The 23,118-nt window shown below is 37.3% G+C and overlaps 1 protein-coding gene across 1 annotated transcript in view; it reads left to right on the forward strand.

The window, feature by feature from the left end:
- Window positions 1-23,118, forward strand: part of MSH3 (mutS homolog 3) — an 80,394-nt gene that overhangs the window by 16,608 nt on the left and 40,668 nt on the right. Inside the window, exons 6-7 of the mRNA XM_025866714.2 lie at window positions 6,576-6,687; window positions 22,693-22,850. Of these exons, the coding sequence (XP_025722499.1) occupies window positions 6,576-6,687; window positions 22,693-22,850 (270 nt within the window). The remainder of the gene's footprint in view (window positions 1-6,575; window positions 6,688-22,692; window positions 22,851-23,118) is intronic.

Genomic DNA, 23,118 nt, shown 5'->3' on the forward strand with positions numbered 1-23,118 from the left:
GTATACAGAGTTTGTTATGTTTGAGAGGATATCTTCTGCTGTTCATACTTCTTTCATGTTCTCTCTAGTTTGTGCCGAATATTTTTTTTTTAATATTTAAATGTTCTCTTTATAACTAGCATAATACCTATAGTGGATGTTAAAAAATAGTTTATTGTAAAGCATTTATTTATTTATTGGAGAAGAGTTGCAGGAATTGGCTACCCCAGTTTCAGATAAAAATGTACATAGTTTTGCTGTTTTGTTTCATTTTGTTTTGCTACCCATTTATGTATGGAGTGATCTACTATGCTGTGCACAACGGTTTTGTTTAAAATAGGCTCTTTACAGGCGCCTGGGTGGCTCAGTCGTTAAGCGTCTGCCTTCAGCTCAGGTCATGGTCCCAGGGTCCTGGGATGGAGCCCCACATCAGACTCCCTGCTTGGCGGGAAGCCTGCTTGCTTCTCCCTCCCCCACTCCCTCTGCTTGTGTTCCCTCTCTCACTGTGTGTCTCTCTCTGTCAAATAAATAAAAAAATAAAATAAAATAGGCTCTTTGCATTTTTATTGTTACTCAGTTTCTTTTCACATCAGAGGGCTTTGAAAATTTTGTGCAATTTATCATTCATGAAAATGAGATCTGTAAATGAACTCTAGTTGAATCCAATTCTGGGAGAATAAGAGTCTATCTTCCGTTGACTTGATTTCTTCCTTATGTACTGTGATCTTAGTAGGACTTCTTTCTTGGTGCACAAGGTTTGTGAAGCTAATTTTTCCTAATGGATTTGTGAATTAAGCAGAGGATCAGCTACAGTCTGCACTTGATGTTTTCACACAAAGCTCTTTCCATTGAAAAATACTGATGCCTGGTTTCTTTCTTCCTGCACTTCTTCAAGTGGCCTTTTGCCATTTGCTGCTGCAGCAGCTGGTAAGAACAGAAGAACCATGTCTGTGGGCTTGTGGTTTATATTACATCAGATTTAAGTTTTCATATCTGTATGTGCATATATACCTATTTGTAAGCCTAAACGTACATATATATTACACATAATATGTAATTTAAAGTAATACATAATTTTCAAGGTGTTATAATAACCAGAATCTAGCTTTGATATCAGAAGGTCTGGTTCTAGCCCATCCTCTGTCACTAATTAGCTGTGTACTCTTGTTTAAATCTCAAGTATTCATGTATAAAATTGTAAGAAGTAAAGTTATGAATTAGTAAATGGGATAAATCTTACAATTGTAGGTATTCTTTATTGAGAGCTAGTTTTGGCAAAATCTCTGAGGAGTGAAAATGCATCCCTTATTACGTCACTATAAAACTATGATTACTTTGTAGACTCATCAGAGATTTAACAAACATTTTGAGTATCTACAATATTCTAGTTTGGTCCTGAATTTTTCATTTTGGGACTTCTGCTTATTTGGGCATTTTCCAGTACATTTACTAAGAGACCCCTTGATTTGCAAGTAAAATTTGAACTGTTTTTTAGTCATATCCTTCGGAGTGTAGACTTTGGATCAGACAGGCTAGGCTTGGTTATTTGGCAGCTGACCTTAAGCAAGTTACTTAACCTCTCTGATCCTCAGTTTCTGCATTAACAGAGTACCTACCTCTCAGAGTTCTTGTACAAATTAAATGAGATAAAGCTATATTAAACTTCTAAGCAGAACCAGACAGATAAGAACTTAGTAAATAGCAGATAATATTATTCAAAGATATTTATTCAAAAATCAGGAAGAATTAAGTAAAAAAAAGAAGTATTTTAAAAATTATTTGTCTTTTTTTTAAGATTTTATTTATTTATTTGAGAGAGAGAGAGATAGCACGAGAGAGAGGAGGATCAGAGGGAGAAGCAGACTCCCTGCTGAGCAGGGAGCCCAATGCGGGACTCGATCCCGGGACTCCAGGATCATGACCTGAGCCAAAGGCAGTCGCTTAACCAACTGAGCCACCCAGGCGCCCAAAAATTATTTGTCTTTAATAGAAATATCTAAACTTAAGGGTTGTTAGAATCTTTCATACCCATAATTTATTCTTTAAAAATCATTTTTAGTTCTCTGCCAGTTCTCAATCTTATCTCTTTGAACATGGTAAGCATCGTTATCTTAAAGTCTGTGTCTCATAATTCAAATATCTGGAGTTCTTGTGGGTCTGTTTCTATTGATTGTTGTTTTTGTTCATTTCCATTCTTAGATCTTTTTGAATTCCTGGTTGTTTTGATTACATTATGGGCATTGTATTTGCAGAATCATTATAGAAATAATTTGATATTATATTTCACCTGAAAGATTCACATTTGCTTCTACCAGGCATCTTAAGACCCTGATAATAATCTGGCATCACTTAATCCGTATCAGGTCTTGAGGTGACTCAAGGATTCAAAGGCTGCCATTATTACTTCAAATGTGTTTCTCTGCCTGGGGTGCAGCCCGTTGGTGTCTCAGTCCAGAGCCAAGCTGTTCATAGTGCTCACCCTTAGTGGTTCCCTTAGGGATCCACAGACACACTCCCTGGGTCTCTGTCCTGCCCCAGGTCCTAGCCAGCTAATTCCTTGCTTTCTTGTTAGTTATCAGGTACCATCAGGTAATTGTTTTCTATACTTTATCTAACTTTCCTATTTGTCCTCAGTAGGATTGTTCCAACTGATACATTCTTTCATGAAGACAACTTCAGGAAATATTTCACATGCCAAAATACTTTCCAAATTGGATACTATATGTTAAGAAAAATCCACCTGAATATTTTTAAATGAAAAATCATGCTATAAAGTTCAAGGAATATAATCACTTCTCTCTCTCTCTCTCTCTCTCTTTTTTAGCAGAAATAAAATAGAGTGTAAATAGCCATGAAATAGGAAACTTTTAACTAAAATGCATATTAAGCTAGTATTTAAGTATCTGAAAATTATACCTTTTTTTCCCTTAGATTTCCAGCTTGTTTGAAGATTTTAGTGCATTTGAGCTATTGCACTTAGTTCAAATTGATTGTTTGGATGCATAATTGCAGTCTTTTCTTCCTAAATGTTCTTAGGACATTTTATTCACTATTATAGCCTAACCTTGAGACAGAAGTTCTTGTTCTAAGTCTTTCTATCCATTTTTTATTCTGCATGTTATATTGTTTTACTAATTATGTTTCCCTGAGGCATTTAAAGGAGAAAGATACTATTTCAAAAATATAAAATAAATTTGTTCAAGTTTAATGTTTCATTCTTTCCGGGCAGCGTCTAAATTTCCTCAGCTTTTCTTAAATGCCATATCATCAACATGATTTTCGTATCCTTTTTGCTATAACTATCCTAATCTCGTGCATCATTTCATCTCTCCAAATTATGATTTGCTTCTCATTCCACCAGGAAGTGTTTTGTCATTATATAATTTTGATAGCAACAGAGTAAGTCAGTGTAGATTTTAGAGCAGAACAAATCACTCAAAATTTTATTCTAAAGTGAAAACCTTCCTGGGAAATTGTATCAGTGTCATGAATAATGATCTATTGATCTCACTTGGCAGAACACCTAGGATTTTATTTTAAAACTGATATTACTTGCAGTTGCTTTCACTTTCTATAGTAAATTTATAATGCACCTAGATAAAAATCCTGTCTTTAGAATTAAACTTTGAAATCCAAAAAAATGTCCTTTTCCTGTCATTTTAAAAGTCTCTTTCCAATGGATAATTTTAAATTACTCAGAAGATACTTTAGTTATTTTCTTTGAGAAATGTGAGTGTACATACTTGGGGTTTTGTAAGCCAGATATATTTAAGGAAAAGGATTTAAGTATTTAGGAAAGTAGTATTTCTTAGCCTGATGAATAAGGTCAGAAATGTGCTTATATGTGAAAAGTTCTGAGTCAAAGCACTTAGTTATCAATGAATGCAAGTTAACACGATTCAAGAACACTTCACCCAACACATTATCGGAAATTAGAAAATTTGATAATACCTACTTTAGGTGAAGGTATGAAAAAACCAAGTCAACTTTCATATCCTGCTGGTGGGAAGATAAACTGATACAGTATTTCTATGTGTTAAAATAAAAAGTATGTATACCCTATGACTTAGAAAGTACACTTCAGGAATTTACTCTGGCTTAAGAAACATTTGTCCCTATGCACATGGACATATATGTAAGATTGTTGATTGCGGTATTGTTTATAACAGTGAAAATCTAGACACAGTCTAAATGTTGGACAGTGGAGAACAACTGACTTATCTATGTAGCAGCTTCAAAAGAATGCTGAAGATATGACAAGAAATGATCCTGAGTCTTCAGTATAGCATACCATCAGGGTCCCTTGGACCTAATTTCAGTTTTTGAGTTTCTTAAAGGTCTTTTAAAGAACAAAGAGAAAATTCATTTTTTTTTTAAAAGGAGAATAAAATTCTGTCTTGCATTTACCATATGGGTCCATTGGACCCTTTTGTAAACCTAAGATTAAGATGCACTTTGGGATCTTTAATGATTTTTATCTTTTCTATATCTGGAACATCTTGCTATTTCATCATCCTAAGAATTAGTTTATTATTGTTTATCGATTATTTCTACTAAAAAGTCTAAATATAAGAAAACTAGAGGGTGATGATGCAAAAGTAAGATAAAAATCACTACCACACCATCCTTCATTGTTTTAATTGTATTGCCCAAAGTGCTGCATTGTCCTTCAGGAAGTTATAAAAGACTGGAAATAGCACTGTTGGAGTCTAACTACAACAGTTATTATAACTGTTATAGTTATAATTAATTTCTATTAATGTAATGATTAACTTTCACACATTGTAACTATTGTTTCTAACTTTCACTGAGCATAGTTGAGAAGTCTGAATTTTTAAATTTTTCACCCATAATAGCAAAGAGGAAAAAAGTGACAGAAGACATTTCACAATTATCAGACTAATCAAAAGATGAATGTGAAGAGAAAGATAGCAGTGCTCTGGATACTACCGATGATGATGAAATTTCTTGTATAAACAAAATCTCAGATCATAAGTGTTCAGGTGATAGTATCCTAGATGAATTTTCCCAAACTCAAGAATCAGTGTGCGAATAATGTATTTTCAAGGACAAAATGAAATGTGTTCTTCTCCAGTTAGTTAGCCCATAGGCAGCACACATCATGCAGTATTTGGTGACAAGAACCTGAACCATCCTGTTGTGCTAAAAGGATATGTAGTGGTTTCTTTTGCCTTTACGATGTTTGTGCACTAAAGTTTACTTGATACTGTTTGTAGGTGCACAGGTTCTGAAGGGAGGAGATTGAAAGAAAATAGATGATGTGAAATAAGAATATTGATTTGATCAACTGTTCTAATTTGGTATTTATAAATATAAAACTGAAAATGTTTTGCAATTGTGGAGCGAAGAAGATGGCTGTCCTCTCCTCAACATAATGATAAGCTTTTGAAGATTTCAGAATTTCAAGTATTGCATTTTTGTCCATGCAAGTGGGAGAAGAACCAGAAATTATGATAAGCTAGAACATTTTAGAAATGTATTGAAACCTAGAATTAGTATTTATGAATGACTGTGGTCCAGGTGCACGCATGATAGCTGATGAGCAGTTAATTACATTGAGAGTGTGTTGCCCATTCCAAGTATATATGCCTTTAAGACCAGGAAAATGTGGAACAAAAATTTGAGATTTGCTCTGTTTAAGTTCTTACTAAAATTTGTCATGAAGTTTTGTTTTGTTTTTACTACTCCTTTATTGCCAATTCTGCAAATTATTTGTAAAATGACTTGAAAGTATTAAGAAAAATAAAAGGGTCCATTGGTAAATTGTGAAACCTATTTCTTTTAATGTGTATTGAGTATTAAGGGGGGAAATGTAGTTATAGAATAACACATTATAGTATGATCCTGATTTGTTTTGCTGTTTTTTTAATGAAATCACAAACCAGCACAGTGAGTGTGTAAAAACCTAAATGCAGAGAAAAAAGTTGGGAAGGGTAGACACCACACTGATCTCAGTGGTAACCTCTGGGGAGGAGAATAAAAGGAGAGCAGTGCTCACAGGGGCTTTGATAAATAGATAAAGCTATAGATAAAAACAGAGAATATAAAAGCTTTAAAAGGAAAACCAGCAAGGCAAAAAAAAATAATTTTTGTATCAAGAAAAGTGAAAGATACCAAAGACCATAGGAAGATGTTTCCGTTAAACAGAATATGAAAATTTTAGGTCTCCAAGGGCAACACGTAATATAATTTCTACTAATGTAATAATTGAATCTGGAAATAATTTTCAGTGATTTCCTTTATTATGCATGTAACTGAAAATGATTTAAATGGCAATAATTTGAACTGTAACTTTTAGTAATGAAAATATTGATCTTAGAGAATAGTAGGAAAAAAAGATCTTGTAAAGTAGACTTCAGCAGTGGAGCTATTGTAAGACTCTGCTAAAGTTTGTGCTTCGAGCACTATTATTATAATGTCCTCCCAATTCTTATTTTATAGTTAAAATTTAACTTTTGTACTCAAAGCCTTATTCTGGGGGTGTGTTCTTAAAGTCTATCTTTTATGCTAGAACTTAGAGATTTTTTAAAGGCAGTTTTCATGCCTAGTAATTTGGAATATGCTTCTTTTCACAGACCAACTCTACAAGAGGGAAGGAAAATCTTGATTAAAAATGGCCGACACCCTGTGATTGACGTGTTGCTGGGAGCACAGGATCAGTATGTTCCCAACAGTACAAATTTATCAGTAAGTAACACATGATGCCAGTAAATAAGTAAAAGATGGTAACACTGATCCAAACTTTCAAATACAAAATAAGTATTTTTATAATTTACTCAGGTTTTAACTTTGGCGTTAAATGTAGTAATCTTGGGCTGTAGTTTTATATTCACCCACCAAGTATGGAGTTGGTGTCATTTCCAATGAAAGATGATTGATAAATGGAAAGATGTAGCAATGAAAGGGTTAGTCTTAATTAGTTATCCTAGGCAACCCCTGTAAATATTTTTCATTTATAAATGCCCAAATATGCTAATAGGGTGGAATCATACCATAATTTTTGCAAATTTCTATTAGTGTTTAACATCATATGCTTTGTCCTGTCTTTCAATATTTTAAGATGTTCGGCAAAAGAATTGGAGATGCTTCAACTGATTTCAGTGATGAGAACTTTGTCATATGGGCTAGCATTTTGTCACGGAATGTTAATGATCCTAAAGATTTATTCATTTAACACATACTTACTGTATTCCTATTTAGTTTCAGGTAGTGAAGCAAATATTAGGACAGAGAGTGGTAAGCAAGACAGAACTAACTATTTCCTGCCTTAAGGGTGCTGTGATCAAGCAAGAAGGTAGCCAGGCTGTTACAATACGTGATATATGAAACCACATTGTCCTGGGAGCATGTAGAAGGTCAACCTAACTTAGTGTAGAGGGAGCATCGAGGAAGGTTTCCTGGCGATGAGCTACTAATTGAAGAGGGAGGCAGTATAGGCCAGGGAAGTGGAGAGGAGTATACCAGGTCAAGGAACCAACATGGCAGAGGCTGGGAGTGAGGCAGAGCAGGGTGAATTCAGGGAAGTGAGAGATGTTGAGTGGTGTGGAGCGTAGGGTGTAGAGAAAGAGGGGTTCAGAAATAGGAGGCCAATTTGACCGTATGCCATGTTAAGGAATTTTGATTTTTTTTCCCTAAGGGATTGAGAATACCAGCAACAGAATGTTTGAGGCTGGCAACAAAGCAAACTTGTGGGATGGAGTGTGAGTGTATGTGCCTGTGCCTCTGTGTGTGTGTGTTTGTGTTACATAGAATTACAGTGTCAAAGACAAAGCATACACTAATTGAAGTGGTGCAAGCGTAGATTTTATAGAGAAAAGAGTCTGGTGTGAACGGAACTCAACTTCAGTTTGTGCAGAGGTGACTGGGTGTTGTAAAGGGAGAATGAGGGATTAGGAAGGAGGGATGGGATGGGAGGTAGAGGGGTATCTTGCAGATTCAAGGGAGTAGAAATGATAAGAAGCAGGAAAGGGGATTAGTTAATGTGAAACCCTTCTGGGTTTACTGACTGGCATCTGGAGCTTATGCCCTCATATAGAGAGTAGAAAGAAAGGCAGTGCTATCTTCTAGAATGTTTGCATTTTAAAGAGATGACCTCTTCTAAGTGGTGGAAGAGTTGCACCTCAAAGGGGCAGAGAAAGGATTTATAACTGTAAGCTTTCTGAAGTAATTGCTCTAAGAGGAGGTTCAGGGGCCTCTCTGCCTGTCATCAGGTTTTGGCTGGAACAAGCTGTAAATTTTCCTGCCAGTCTTGTACTTTTTCAGGTAGGAACTTAAAATGCGATTGGGATCACCCTAAGAACATGGCCATGAACTGTTAGAAACTATGCTAGTGTTGGTTCTGGTGTCTTAGTGGGAGGAGTAAACAAAATCATTTATGTTGAAAGTGTGGGTTTTTATAGGCCAAGGTTGAAGCCTGGTGTAGAAGAGGGCTCAGGAGGAGCCTGACTAGAGTTTGGTTAAGGTGAGAGCGTCTTTGTCGACATCAAGTGAAATAATCTGGTGGTGAGATCAGAGAATTAATATGTAGGGAGGAGTCAAGTGAGAGAGGTTGTTGTATCAGTGAATGAAGTGCCTGACTTTAGGATTTTGGAGGTAGTGCTCTTCTGGGAGAGAGCAAGTCCTAGGTATGGCCATGGAAGAGGAGTAGCAGAAGTGGAGAAGGTCTTTGGAGATGAAGAGATCAAGGAACAGAGTCTGGGAAAAAGTCACCTACATAAATGTTGAAGTCATCTAAGAGAACAGCAGCATTTGTAGGGGAAGCTGAAGGTGTTCTAGGTGTCAGAGATCCCAAGGGATGGAGACTGGTGACCTGGAAGTTTGTCGATGCCTGAAGTGAGGACAAGCAGAGGGCGTGGTCAGGTGCTAAAGAAACACATAAGAACACGTAAGAAAGAACCTCCAATCTCTGGGATATGTGTGGTAGGATGTGGCAGAAAGTTCAGCCTCCAAATGAAGTGAGCAATAGCCAGGTTTCAGTTTAAGCCTGTTCAGAGGAAATGTTAAGCAAGGATATTAGAAACACAGAAGGATTTGGGAATTTTCAGAGGTCAGTGGGAGAATTGGGATGTAGTGCAGCAGCTAGAAATTAGGTCAGAGAAAGGAAGCCCAGAACAGCAAGGGAGTTGAGAACATAACAGAGTACTCCCTCTTGGGCTGTGAGCAAGGATGACAGCAGTGTGCACATGGTGAATTTGGCCACAAGTGTGGTGAGTGAAAGGAAATGCTTTCAGTTACGTTTAGTTTAATATTACATTTTGATGCAGCTAGGTTTGTTGGTAGTATATAACCTGATCCCCAAAGTCTATAAACTTGCTCATTCTCATTAAGGAATTTGTAGGAATTTGTAATTGACTTAATTTATCAAGCCAAGTTAACACTTCCTGATGCTTTATTGACTTTTAAAAGAAGACTGTGTGAATATAAGAATTTCTTTTTCAGTTGTCATAATACCAGTGGGGTATAGCTTTTCTTGAGAAAGTAATATAGTTGTAACATTTAATAACTTGGTTTATATTTTACTTATAAATCACTTAAACATTATTTCCTGTTACTGTTCCCATCCCCCAGCATGCCCACCAACTCGATCCCAAGTATGTTATCCTTGATATTGGTTTTTTTTTTCTGTGCTTTTTCATTATTTTTTTTCCTCTTTTGCTTTCTTTTAAAAATGTATTATACTATTTAATAAAGCAAGATTTGAGAACCTTAAATAGCCTTTTGCCTAATTATAAGAATGTTTTAAGGAAACATTAAACTTTTATATTTAAATTTTTACAAAATAAATGGAGTGATTTTTTTTCCAGTAGGCGCTTCAGAATATTCCAGAATATTCATTTCTTTTACATATGCTTTTTCTAACTTGAGTAGGAGTTGATATAGAACTGTTGCTATGGTGAAGTGCATTCTATTTTGCAGGGTATAAATTTATATATAGGGATAGTGTTGAAAAAGAACTTACTATGTAAAACTCAATTTAAAATATTTTATAGGTGTTAATTATAAAATATAGCCTGAAAATAATTTCCTGAAAGCCAAATGACATTGTTGCTTTTGATAATCATGTAATTTTAAGAAATGGTCTTTTGTACATGTGATTATAAGTGTACTTTTCTGGATTCTGTGTTATGTGAACTTATTATAGTCCTTCTGAACAAGCCAACTTTCTGCCTACTTTTCTTCTCCGTTTTAAGAATACTCTTCACATTTCATAATCTGGCATTTATTTTGAATTTTTATTAGCATTATTTTATGAATATTTTGTTCTTAGAGATTTTGACACACTTTATGTCAGTATTGTGCTTGAGGTCAGATTACACAGAAGAAAGAGAATACCTCCCTGATCTGGTGGAACACACACCCAATTAAATTAACACTAATACTTACAAAGGCCATGAAGGAACTAACAGATTACATGGTAGAAAAATTGGCACCAAACTTGAACAGGCATTTCAAAGTAGAGGATATCCAAATGGTCCCTAACAGACTAACATTTTTTTGACCTGCTATATATTAGCTTTTCTAGAATACAAGAATATAGCAAAGGATTAGAGAGGAACTGTGAACTTTGAGGTGTTTGGGGGACCCTGGGTGGAAATCCTAATGTGAAGGTGGATAGATGGATATGAAGACCATGAGAGTGGTCTGAGCTAGAGTTACAGATTTTAGAATGAGCATGACATATGTACAGGAGTTTTGATTCTGTATCTGTCAGGGAAATTATATGAAAATGTAAAGAAGGCTGATGAAAAGGCTTTCTCAGGCATTAACACTGAAGGCATAGTTTTACTAAAAAAAAGTAGGTTTAAATGAGAACTTTTTAAGAATCTTTTTTTTTTATTTTAAGGTTACTTATTTACTTATTTGAGAGGGAGATAGTAAGAGAGAGAGAGAGGACAAGAAGGGGCAGCAGCAGACGGAGAGGGAAAAGCAGACTCCCTGCTGAGCAGGGAGCCTGACTCGGGGCTCGATCCCAGAACCCTGAGATCATGACCTGAGCCAAAGGCAGACGTTTAACCGACTGAGCCACCCAGGCGCCCCAAACTTAATCTTTTAAACATATTTACCCTACCTCATTTTCAGAATTCAGAGTTACAGTTTAATCTGAAGATCACACTTGTTACAATGGTAACCACCTGCTACTGTACATTCCTTTCTATCCTGTGGGACCTAGCTCTGTCGCATCTTCTAGGAAACCTCAGTTTGACTTCTCCAAGCAGAATTGAAAGGAATACTCTCTTACATCCTCTTTTTGTTTCCTTCCCTGATTCACGACATAATCTGAATATTTGTAGACTCAGCAGCGCGGGATCTCCCAGCTCCATCTTGCCCCTCTCCGGTGTATTTCTCCATTCTGCAGACACAGGGCTTTTCCTAACCTCTCCTAACACTCTCCATTTAAAATCATGCTGAAAATTCCAGCCATATAGTTCCCAAGTTGCTGTTCTTCTGGGACTTGGCAGATGGTATTCCCTCTGCCTAGAATGTCATCTTTGCCCACACCATCCACTCCTGCCTCACACACACCCACCACCCAACCCACCCCACCCTCTAGCTCCTGCTGTTCTTGAAGTCTTGTCTTGGATGTCAGTTTCTGCACTGAGCCTTTCCTAACCAGTGCTGGGTTGGGTACCCTGTCACTTACCCATAACACTCATATTTCTCCCCATTTTAGTACTTAACCAGTAAATTATAACTGCCTTTGCTTGGGGTTCCCAGTGCACTGTGAATTTCACAAGAACAGAATGGACTTCTCTGGTTTAATGGTAATCCACTGTCAGTCACAGTTCTCTTGCACTTAGCAGGCACCTGATCATATTTGTTAAATAAACAAGGATTAGCCACAAGCCTTGAACAGTCTTCAAATCTTAAATTTTTGCCTTTTTTCCGCCACAAAATGTTATTTTTCAGGATGTTATATGGGAATATCACGATTTACTGAATAATTATACTGTAGAAGTAGAAGGGAAATTAGGAATCATTTAGTGTAACCACTTCTTCTTACTTATGAGGAAACAAGGCCCAGAAAAGGGAGAGTTGACATGCCAGAGGTTACCCAAGTTGATTGGTCTTGAATCGTCTCCCAAAACACAGTAGTATTCTAGGGCAAGCCAGTGCTTTTCAGTCTTTTTCACTCTGCAGCACACCTTGAAAATGATAAGAGTTTGGGCCGCCGGGGTGGCTCAGTCGGTTAAGTGTCTGCCTTTGGCTCGGGTCATGATCTCAGGGTCCTGAGATTGAGCCCCACCTCGGGCTCCCTGATCAGTGAAGAGCCTGCTTCTCCCCTACCTCTTCTGCTCTCCCTGCTTGTGCTCACTTGCTCTCTTTCTGTCAAATAAAATCTTTAAAAAAAAGAAAGAAAAAATGATAGTTTGATGGTACGCTGGAATGAAAGGAAAAGGAGAAGGTTGCTCGGAGCCAAAGACGTCCGCCTAGGGCTCTGGCTGCCCCAGCCCCACCTTGAGAATTAGGAGGTCAGCTTCTTAGCGTCCCTGTAACCCGTGAGGCAGACGAAGACATAGTGTGCCAAGACATCCTGCTTGGGAAACGCCACTGTGATCCACTGCAGTCTCAGGACTGTTGACTTACTAAACCAAATGACTTTCTAATCGATGGATATTTGATAGCGACTAAAGTTGGAGTTTTAGTTTGTGTTTTTTGTTTTTAAAGATTTATTTATTTATAAGTAAGTGTTATTTATTTATAAGTAAATGTTATTTATAAATAAATGTTATTTATTTATAAACAAGTGTTATTTATTTATTTATAAGTAAATGTTATTTATAAATAAATGCTATTTATTTATAAATAAGTTATTTATTTATTTATAAATAAATGTTATTTATAAATAAATGTTATTTATATGGGGCTCAATCCCAGGAGCCTGGGATCACGACCTGAGCTGAAGGCAGACACTTAACTGACTGAGCCACCCAGGCGCCCCTGTTTTTTGTTTTTAATGTAAATAATATAAATTCCCCTTATCGGGAGAGAGAATGGGAAAATTGTGGCTGACAGCTTCTCGATTTGTGGAAGGGAAGAAAATGAGTTGAATGTGCAAAGCAGGAAGTTTCCCAGGAAGTACTTGAACCCTGTGAATCTCTGTGGCCAAAGGGAAGTCCACAGCCCAGCTCTTGTGGAGTGGGACTGGGTGGACACCGGAATCCTGGCACTGTGTGGCACATAGTAAGTGCTGACATATTTGTTACATGAATGATGCTTGAAACTGTTAAAGATGAGGGAGTACTAGATGGGACCAAGGATCACCAACTTCCCATTTCCTCCCTTCTCCCAGACAGATTCTTCTAGCTACCCCAGAAATGCTTGGTTTGGCTATATAAAAGTAAGACTGATTGTACTAATATAAGCTGTTGACTCTTTGTCCCTAATTACCAAGCAGACTAACAATAATGCATACCATAAAAATATGTCTGAGTATTAAGTTTAATTTAATTCTGTGCCTGGATTATTCTCAGAGATTTTGCTATAAATGTATTTTTCGCATAGCATGATCATGGGATCATATTGTTAAAAAATAGAGGAAACAGGTGGTGCCTGGGTGGCTCAGTCATTAAGCATCTGCCTTCAGCTCAGGTCATGATCCCAGGGTCCTGGGATTGAGCTCCGCATCGGGCTCCATGCTCCGCGGGAAGCCTGCTTCTCCCTCTCCCACTCCCCCTGCTTGTGTTCCCTCTCTCGCTGTGTCTCTGTCTGTCAAATAAATAAATAAAGTCTTAAAAAAAAATAGAGGAAACATCAGTGGCATTTGAACATTGTTTTCTGTTAATTCTCTTCCCTGGTGCCCATTCCTACTTCTGACACAGTGAGATAAAGAAGGATGTTTTGTATGATAACTGCTTGCTTTTTAAAGTGTTCTGACCTAGATTGCTGTCTTTGCCCAGAATGTTCCTTCTTCTGTCTTCCTGTCTTGTAACCCATCTCCATTGATGGAACTCCTGCTCATCCCTCATGACCCAAAAGATACTACTGCCTCCTCAGAGCCTTCACCATTATTCTGGCCAGAAATAATCTCTTTTATCTTAGCACTTTTTCTTTGTTCTGTTTTTAAAGCTCTTATCACATACCACTTGTTGGTACATAGAGGTAGTGGGAGAGTTGATTGGAGGAGTAAATTCAAATCTTAGTTAGTTGTTATTTTATTATCATCTTGGATAGACCACTGTACTCTTCAGTTTCTTCATCCATAAAAGGAGGGGATTAGGTTGAGTAACAACTAGCTTTCTGTGGAATGTAAAGTGGACAGCATCCAGGCATCAGAAGGATTTGGACCCTTTCCTTAGCATGTCAGCATACAGCTTGTACTCTTCTCCAGCCTCATTATCCCCCTTTCTGTTTGTAGTTCCCCTTGGGTTAAAAGTGCAAGGATTTGGCTAAAAGCTTCTCTGGAGGAGGCTTTCACTAGGGAGTCTCTTACTGTAACCTGTTATTGATTGACGTTTTCAGGGAATAAAACACTTGGAAACTGCCAAACTTTTTCAGCATTCTGCAGCTATTATAAAAATAGCTCTACCATGAGTCTTTTTTGAAGATAGATGTCAGTATCTGTACCTGTCAAGGAAGGAAGCCTTTTTTGTAGAAAATTAGCTGATGCCCAAGTCTAGAAATGAACGTGTGACAATTTTAGTGTTTTATTTTATTTTATTTTATTTTATTTTATATTTTATTTTATTTATTTTATTATTTTATTTATTTTATTTTTTTGCTGGGCGTCTTCTGACCTCAGGGATATTCTGACTGACCATCACTGTAGTGTACCCAGCGGTGGACCCACGGATGCTTGCCCTGCCCTAGAGCAGCTCTTCTTGGATCTAGCAGTGACTGTGACTCCCTGTCATTGAGCCAGGGATTCCCTGTGAGACATCTGTCAGGGGATGATCTTCACTTATCATCCCCGTTCTGCTACTTAGTAGCTCCATGTTACTGGGCAAGGTCCTTAGATTCCCCAGGCCTGTTTCCTCGCCTATAACATGGGAAAATAGTAGTACTTGTATGACCCTGTGAGACTGTTGTGAGGACAAAATGAGGTGATGCCTATACAGTCGTTAGCACAGTTACCTGTGGCACTTGTTAGCTGTGGTTTTTTTAATGATACCTTAAAATTTGCCTTTTGTGTTTTCATCTCCACTTCTTTTCTCTCCACAGAAGACAGCATTCAGTGTGGAAATTGATTAGTTATTTCAAAACATACTGGTTTAGATTCAGTGTTTGATTCTTGGTACATAATACTAAGATCTTATTGACTGTTGCTGTCCAGATAGACATCACTAGTACTGAGGTAAAAACTTGAAAGTTTGAAGTCTAGCTTCTGCAAAGGTTTATTCAGGCAGTAGGTGCTGTCCAGAAACAGTCCCCTTGGTACATTACTTCGGTGTTGGTTTATTGTCATTCATCCATCCATCCATGTTTTTGTTTTTTTTTTTTTAAGATTTTATTTATTTATTTGAGAGAGAGAGCACAGCGGGAGAGAGAGAAGCAGGCTTCCCGCTGAGCAGGGAGCATGACGCAGGGCTCCATCCCAGGACCCTGGGATCATGACCTGAGCCGAAGGCAGACGCTTAATGACCGAGCCACCCGGGCGCTCCCATCTATGTTTTCTTGAGAACTTGCTCTGTGTGCGGCATCATGCTCAGTGCCCAGCACAGGTGTGGGCACCATCTAGGCTGTCCAGTTTAATGCATCCCCGGGAAATTCAGTAGGCTCCAGAATGGGTAAAAAGGTGGTTTTTGCCAACTTTCAGCTTCTGGCTATTCTGTTGGAATGCTTACTTGTCCTAACTGGTTTTCCAGATAGATTTAATGTGTTTTTCACATCTGGGACCTTTTGATGTGTGGTGCCTCCAATACATATGATATGTGCTGAAAGGTAGATGCACACATGAATATACGAGATTCTTTTTTTTTTCTTTAGATTTCATTTATTTATTTATTTATTTATTTGACAGAGACACAGCAAGAGAGGGAACACTAGCAGGGGAGTGGGAGAGGGAGAAGCAGGCTTCCCGCGGAACAGGGAGCCCGATGCAGGGCTCGATCCCAGGACCCTGGGATCATGACCTGAGCCAAAGGCCGACGCTTAACGACTGAGCCACCCAGGCGCCCAATATATGAGATTCTTGATCATTTCCTCACTTACTATGTCATCTTGGGAACTGTAGAAGAAAGGGAGTCACATATTCCTGACTCGTTTCTAGAGAGAATGCAAATGATTTTTTGATCTGTAAGGGTGGTGAATATCCCTGTTGTGGTGCCTTTCGCTGGTATTTATTAAGTGCCTTCTTTTTGCCAGACCTTGTTGTAGTCAGTGGGGATGAACAAGATGACATAGTTCCTCTCGTGGGAGCTTACTTTCTAGCAATGACATTGGTAATAAGTAAACAAGAAAATTAAGGAAATTTCAGAGAGGGATAAAAGGATAAAAGGTATAAAGAAAATAAAATGGGGGTGCCTGGGTGGCTCAGTCGTTGGGCACCTGCCCTCGGCTCAGGTCATGACCCCAGGGTCCTGGGATTGAGCCCCGCATCGGGCTCCCTGCTCGGCGGGAAGCCTGCTTCTCCCTCTCCCCCTCCCCCTGCTTGTGTTCCCTCTCTCGCTGTGTCTCTGTCTGTCAAATAAATAAATGCAATCTTAAAAAAGAAGAAGAAAAGAAAATAGGTTAACATCATAGAGTAGGACAGGTTAGAGGGGCTTAAGGTAGTTGAGGGTCAGAAAAGGTCTCTCCTGGGAGCTGATGTTTGAGTTTGGACTTGAATGACAAAAAGGATCTAATCTCAGGAAAGAGCATCCCAGATGGAAGGAACGGCTATGGAAAGGCCTGAAGGCAGGAATAGAAGAAGAACATAAATCCAGTCTGGCTAGTGCTGAGTTAACATGTGGAGGGTGAGAGGAGATTAGGCCAGACAGGCCGGCATGGTCTCCAGGCCATGGTGAGGAGTTGAGGCTTTAGTATTAGTACACTGTGGAGCTGTTTGAGGGCTTTTAGCGGGAGACAAATTCTGTTTTAATTCTGAAGACAATCTGACTGCAAGGTAGAGAATGATCTGTGGGCAGAGAAGTAGAGACACTAGTCAGGATCCACTGCAGTGGCCCCCCAGAATGGTGGCAGTCAAGATGGAGACAAGAGGTACCAATGCATCTCAGAATACCTTCGGATTCTTCAGTCTCTTTTTCCCCATTAGTATTTACTAGAATGTGCCCAGTATATAGTCTATCTCCCATTGCAGGTATAAATATTAGTGCTTACTAGCAAAGCAGCCACTTTATTACCTACAAATAGTTGAGTTGAAAGCATTGCCCTCCTTAAATCTTCCGAGTTAGATCTTGTCTGAACTCTTCAGATCCTGGAGAGGCCTGGAAAGACCACTTCCACAGAAGGGACAGCACATCTGACTGGGGTCACTGTGTACCATTTTTCCCAAGTACTTCGTGTAAGTGAATTCCACAGCTTCCCCTCTTTGATTCAACCCAGAGCCACCTACTCTGTGTCATATGCCTGAATTTGGACATAGTATTTTTCAGAGGGTCATAGAATGTGAGGGTGAGAAATCATTTAATTCAACTCCTCATTTTAGAATTGAGGAAACTGAGACCTCAAGAGCTATCTTGACCTGTCAGGACCCTGTCAAATTTTTGATTCCCATTGGATGAAGACACTGAATCGAGCAATAATTATAAATACTCTTATCTTTCAAGGCATTGGAAGAAAGAAGGTTTCTACAAGATAAAGGGTCTGTATTTTTATATTTTTTCCTCATAGGTTTCCTAAATTACTTATTTAATAAATTTTTTTTGTTTGTTTCTGCACTTCCATCACCCAACCCCATTGCTCATTAGGTTTGGTAATTCTGCTTCAAGCGGTTCCACCAACAATGCCTTTACGGTTCAGGGCCTCCTCTTGGCACATGTAACCCTTCTGTAGGTTATTCTATCTTATGTTACACTCTTTTACTTTCTGGTATGTGGGGCTTTTTATCTAGTATTCTATTTTTATGTAAATATGCTGGAAGTCCAAATAACAAGATGTCATTAGGAAGTTATGTAAATTTTTCCTAAATATATTAATGGATTTATAAAGAGTTGTTTGATGGCTCATGATGATTATTCGTGAAATAAATAATTAAATCTTAAGATAATGCATTTAAGTAACTTTTAGCTACCTAATGTTTCAAACAAATGAAAAAGTATGGAAAACAGTAGAACAGACACCCATTTACCCTTCCCTCAGATATCATAAAGAATGACCCTTTGTGATATGAACTTTAGATTTATTTAAAGTAAGTAAAGTGTTACAGATCTAGCTAAGGTTATACATAATTGATTGCTCTCCCTTTTCCTCCCCCTTCACTTCCTTATCTGATTGATAACCATTATCCTGATGTTACTTGTTATCCTTATACATATTTTTATTCTTTTATATAATATAATATTTTAACACTATAATTTTGTGTATTTTTAAAATGTACATAAATATGGCACGTTGAACCTGTCATATGCTATTTTGTAAATTATTGTTTTCATAATTGTACAAAGTAGATGTATTCATTTTCCTAATGAAAGACAATTAGAGTGCTTTTTTTGTCTATTATGAATACAAACAGTACTAGAGTGAGCGGTCTTATAAATATCTTTCTGAGTACTGTGTATTTTTCTAGGGTAGACTCCTAGAAGAGGAATTGCTTGGGTCATGTAAACTGGTATACAGAATCTTTAACTTTACTAGGCATTTCCAAATTGCTGTCCCTATACTTCCAACATGCTGCATAAGTAGACTTTTAAGCCTTTTGATGATATGATGAATGTGAAAGTGTCTTTCAAAAATTATTCCTTGAAAAATTTTCACTGTTTCCTTCATTTGAATGTTAGGGATAGCTTATAGGTCCCTTGAAAAATCCTGCAATTACATTTTCCTGATTAAGAATATGTTTTTGGCCTTGAGTGTTTCTTTTTCTGTAAATATCCTATTCATGTCCTTTGTCCACTTTCCCATTGTTTTGGTGTTTTTACTGTGTAGGAGTACTTCTTCTTTATTTTAGACCTTTTCATTTTGTGTTTGGTGACTTAATAGAATTTTTAAAAAAGTTAATAGATTTATAGATTTATATTTTTTGTGTTGCTTTTCCTATCTTGTTCAATAAATCATTCTCTGCCTTGATGTCATTAAACTGTACTTCCATGTTTCCTTCTAAAAGTTTAAAGTTTGCTTTTCACAGTTAATTCCCTTATCTAGATTCAATTTGGGGCCTCTGTGTGAGATTCAGGCCTAACTCTCTTTTTTTTTTTTTTACATGGGTACCTGGTTGTCTCACCATGGTTTATTGAATATGGCAATTAATTTTTTTTTTTGCTTATTTATAATCCTATCTCTGACCTATACCAAGCCCTTTATGTATTTTCTTTTGTCATGTTCTTTTAAAGTTATCTTGACCATTTCTGGGGGGGTTATCTTTCTTTTGATTTGTAGAAGTTTTTTTATGTATACTGGATTTGAGTCTTTGAGAAATATATAATACATATAATCTCCTATTCTGTAGCTTTTCATTTCCTTAATGGCATCTTTTGGTGAATAGCATTTGATTTTAATATACTTCAATTTTTTTTTTAAGATTTTATTTATTTATTTGACAGAGAGCACAAGCAGGGGGGAGCGACTGGCAGAGGGAGAGGGAGAAGCAGGCTCCCCACTGAGCAGGGAGCCCGATGCGGGGCTCCATCCCAGGACCCTGGGATCATGACCTGAGCCGAAGGCAGACACTTAACTGACTGAGCCACCCAGGCGCCCAATGTACTTCCATTTTTAAATCTCCTTTTATAGTTAATTATGATTGGTGATCTGTTAAAGAAATCTTTCTCTACCCCAAGGTCATATATTATTGTCCAGTAATCCTGTTTTTTTATCTGTCAAACTATAATCTACCTGGAATTGATTTTTGTTTATGATGGAAGTTAGGGGTCAGGATTTCTTACTTTTCTATATAGACATCCTTTTGACCAAACACCATTATTCAAAAGGCCATCCTTTTTCTACTGTGCTACTGTGTCCGCTTTGTCATAAGGCAAGTTAACTGTATACACATCAATCTATTTCTGTGCTTTTTTCTTAAAGATTTTTATTTATTTGTGAGAGAGAGCGTGTGAGCAGAGGGAGGAGCAGAGGGAGAGGGACAAGCAGACTCTGCGCTGAGCTACGCACAGGGCTCGATCTCACGACTGGAGATCATGACCTGAGCTGAAACCAAGAGTCAGATGCTCAACGGACTCAGCCACCCAGGCGCCCCAGTCTGTTTCTGTTTTATTCCACTGTGGGTCTTTGTGCCAGAACCATAGTAGTTTATTTATTACAGCATTATAATATTGAGCCTTTCAGTCCATGAACATCATATATTCTTTCACTTAATTAGGTGTTCTTTAATTTCTTTCAAAAATATTTTGTAGTTTGCTGTGTAGAGATCTTGCTCATTTCGTTAGATTTATTCCTAGGTATTTGATTTCTTTTGATACTGTGGTAAATTGTATCATTAAATTTTCTATTTTCAGTTACTAATTGCTAAAATCTAGAAATAAAGTTGACTTTTGAATACTGACCTTCTATCCAAAGATCTTGCTTAATTCATTTATTGATTATAATAATTTTTATAGCCTTCTTTAAATTTTCTGGGAACATAATCATGACATGTAGGAATAATGACAGATGTATTATTTTCTTTCCAATGATTGTACCTTTTATTTCCTTTTCATGCCCCCCCTTTTTTTTAACGAGTAGATACTGAATTTTATCAAATGTTTTCTCTGTGTCTTTGGAGATCATCTGATTTATCTTCTTTATTCTCTTAATGTGGTGAATTACATTGATTGGCCTTTGAATATTAAACCCACCTTACACTCAAAAATTCTAAATGTTATGTAGCTTTGGATTGGTTTATTAATATTCTAAGGAGTTCTACGTATATATTTATGGATGAAATTGGCCTGTAATTTTTCTTTCTTGTAATGTTCTTGTCGGGTTTTTGCTATCAGGATTCAGTTGGATTTTTTAAATGTTTTGGTGAGAGTTGCCCTTGTTCTGTTTGTAGAAGAGTTTTCGTAAGATGAGTGCTATTTCTTATATATTTGCAAGAATCAGTGGAGAAATTATCTGGGTTTGGAGTTTTTCTTACAGAAGGGCTTTTAATTACAGATGTAATTTCTTTAATAGATACAGGATTATTCAGATCATCTATTTCTTGTATCATTTTTGACAATTTTAAAAAAGCTGTTCATTTTATTTAAATTTTTGAAATATTTGGTTAGGCCACATATTCGGTTGTTTACAATAGGTTTATTATTTTTAAATCTCTGTAGGAGAATAAATTTTATTTTATCATTTTTATCATTCTATTCATGCGAAGTTTCTTTCTTTGCTTTCACTGTGCTAAGCTCTTTTTGTTCCGAGAAACATAGATTCACTCAAGTTCGTTCAAGTAATGGAGACATATGATGCTCATTTTAAAGCTACCTGCCATAAGAGAAAGGAATCACAGGGAGAGCAAATCTCTAGTACAGCTTGGCTTTAGGGAGACTGGAAATGTCTGGTTAATTTAGGATATAAGGCAACTTTAGAGATGGAAATGGTTTTCTTTTTATCCCCTCAATAGTAAGACTTTACAGTGTTTTAACTCCGAGACCCTCATTATTGGCATGAAGTTTCTCACCCCTCTGGACTCTCCTCTGCTTTTCCTTCCTTTTCATTGCTAACTCCCCCTTTTACTCCCTGTTCTATGTAATTTTTCTTCATACCTTTTGTTTCCTCATAACTTCTTATTCATGGTCCCCAGTGCTTTGTGGCTTTGTTCTGTGTTCCTCCAGTTTGAATCAGTGCATGGTACTCAGTTTAAACCCCCAAGAGATGATTTGATTAGTTTCAGAAGCCCTCTTATGTTAGGCCACCTCTAGGGCTGTTGGTAGGTTACACAATGGCCGCTCTTGACCAGGCAGGTATTAACCAGTGTGGTGGGTTCACAGAGCACATGGATGCCTCGGGCTCACTCCTCTGCAGAGGGCTACAGCTGGACAATTTCCCTTAGGATGAGTCTATATGTGGCAAGTACTGTAATTGGTTAATAGAGGCAAGTTCTAGAAATTAAATTAGTACAAGTGTTTGAGCTTTTCTGCCTCCTTTCTATGCTCTGGTGAAATGCCAGTGAAAAATGCTGATAAAGCTGATATCTAGAATTTGGTACTATAAACCTCTTTAGTAGTCATCCATCACTGAGACAATTCTTGTGCTACCAACCCACATTAGGGCCTTGAGCAATTAGCTATATAATGTGTGTAGTTTTAGGATGGATAAATGGAAATCGATAGATTTTAAATGTAAGCAATATACAAAACACACACAGAGGCAGATTAATGAATATTTAATGAGAAAGCCATAGTAGTTATCTCATTTACTTGCTCCGTTTTGTTTCCTTTTTCATATGCAGAAATAATCCTGTGCGTTGCTCAGAATTCACTGTTCTGCAGTTACACAGTTCAGGTTGAAGACAAGGAGGTCCTCCTTCCCTTTGTGATACTTAATTGGTAACATATTTAAATACCAGAAAGCCATCTTTTGCCTAATGCATTCCCATTTATGGACCAAATTATAGATATTACATAAAAGCCCTTTGGGTACAATAAGTGAAATTGCTTTTTAATTTTCTAGGGGGATTCAGAGAGAGTAATGATAATCACTGGACCAAACATGGGTGGAAAGAGCTCCTACATAAAACAAGTTGCATTGATTACTATCATGGCTCAGATGGGCTCCTACATTCCTGCGGAGGAAGCAACAATTGGAATCGTGGATGGCATTTTCACGAGGTAAAAACATTAGTTCTATTTGAATATATTTCTGAAAATAAAGCAAGCCCACATTGTCACATGAACTTTCTGTGTACATATTTAGATGAATAGATTTGCTCTTAAAATATTTAAAGCTTAGGAGCGTAAAGAAATCATTTCATCATGAATATTAATACCAGAAGAGACCAAGGAGAGCATTTTGTCCAGTTATTTTCAAGTTATTTTTAGTTACTGAGTTCTTTAACAATCTTACATAAAAGATGAATATTTAAACAGAAAAGCAGAT

Source organism: Callorhinus ursinus, unplaced genomic scaffold, assembly GCF_003265705.2.
Source record: "Callorhinus ursinus isolate GAN/ISIS: 27379988/994484 unplaced genomic scaffold, GSC_fseal_2.0 scaffold3, whole genome shotgun sequence".
Classification (NCBI taxonomy): Eukaryota; Metazoa; Chordata; class Mammalia; order Carnivora; family Otariidae; genus Callorhinus; species Callorhinus ursinus.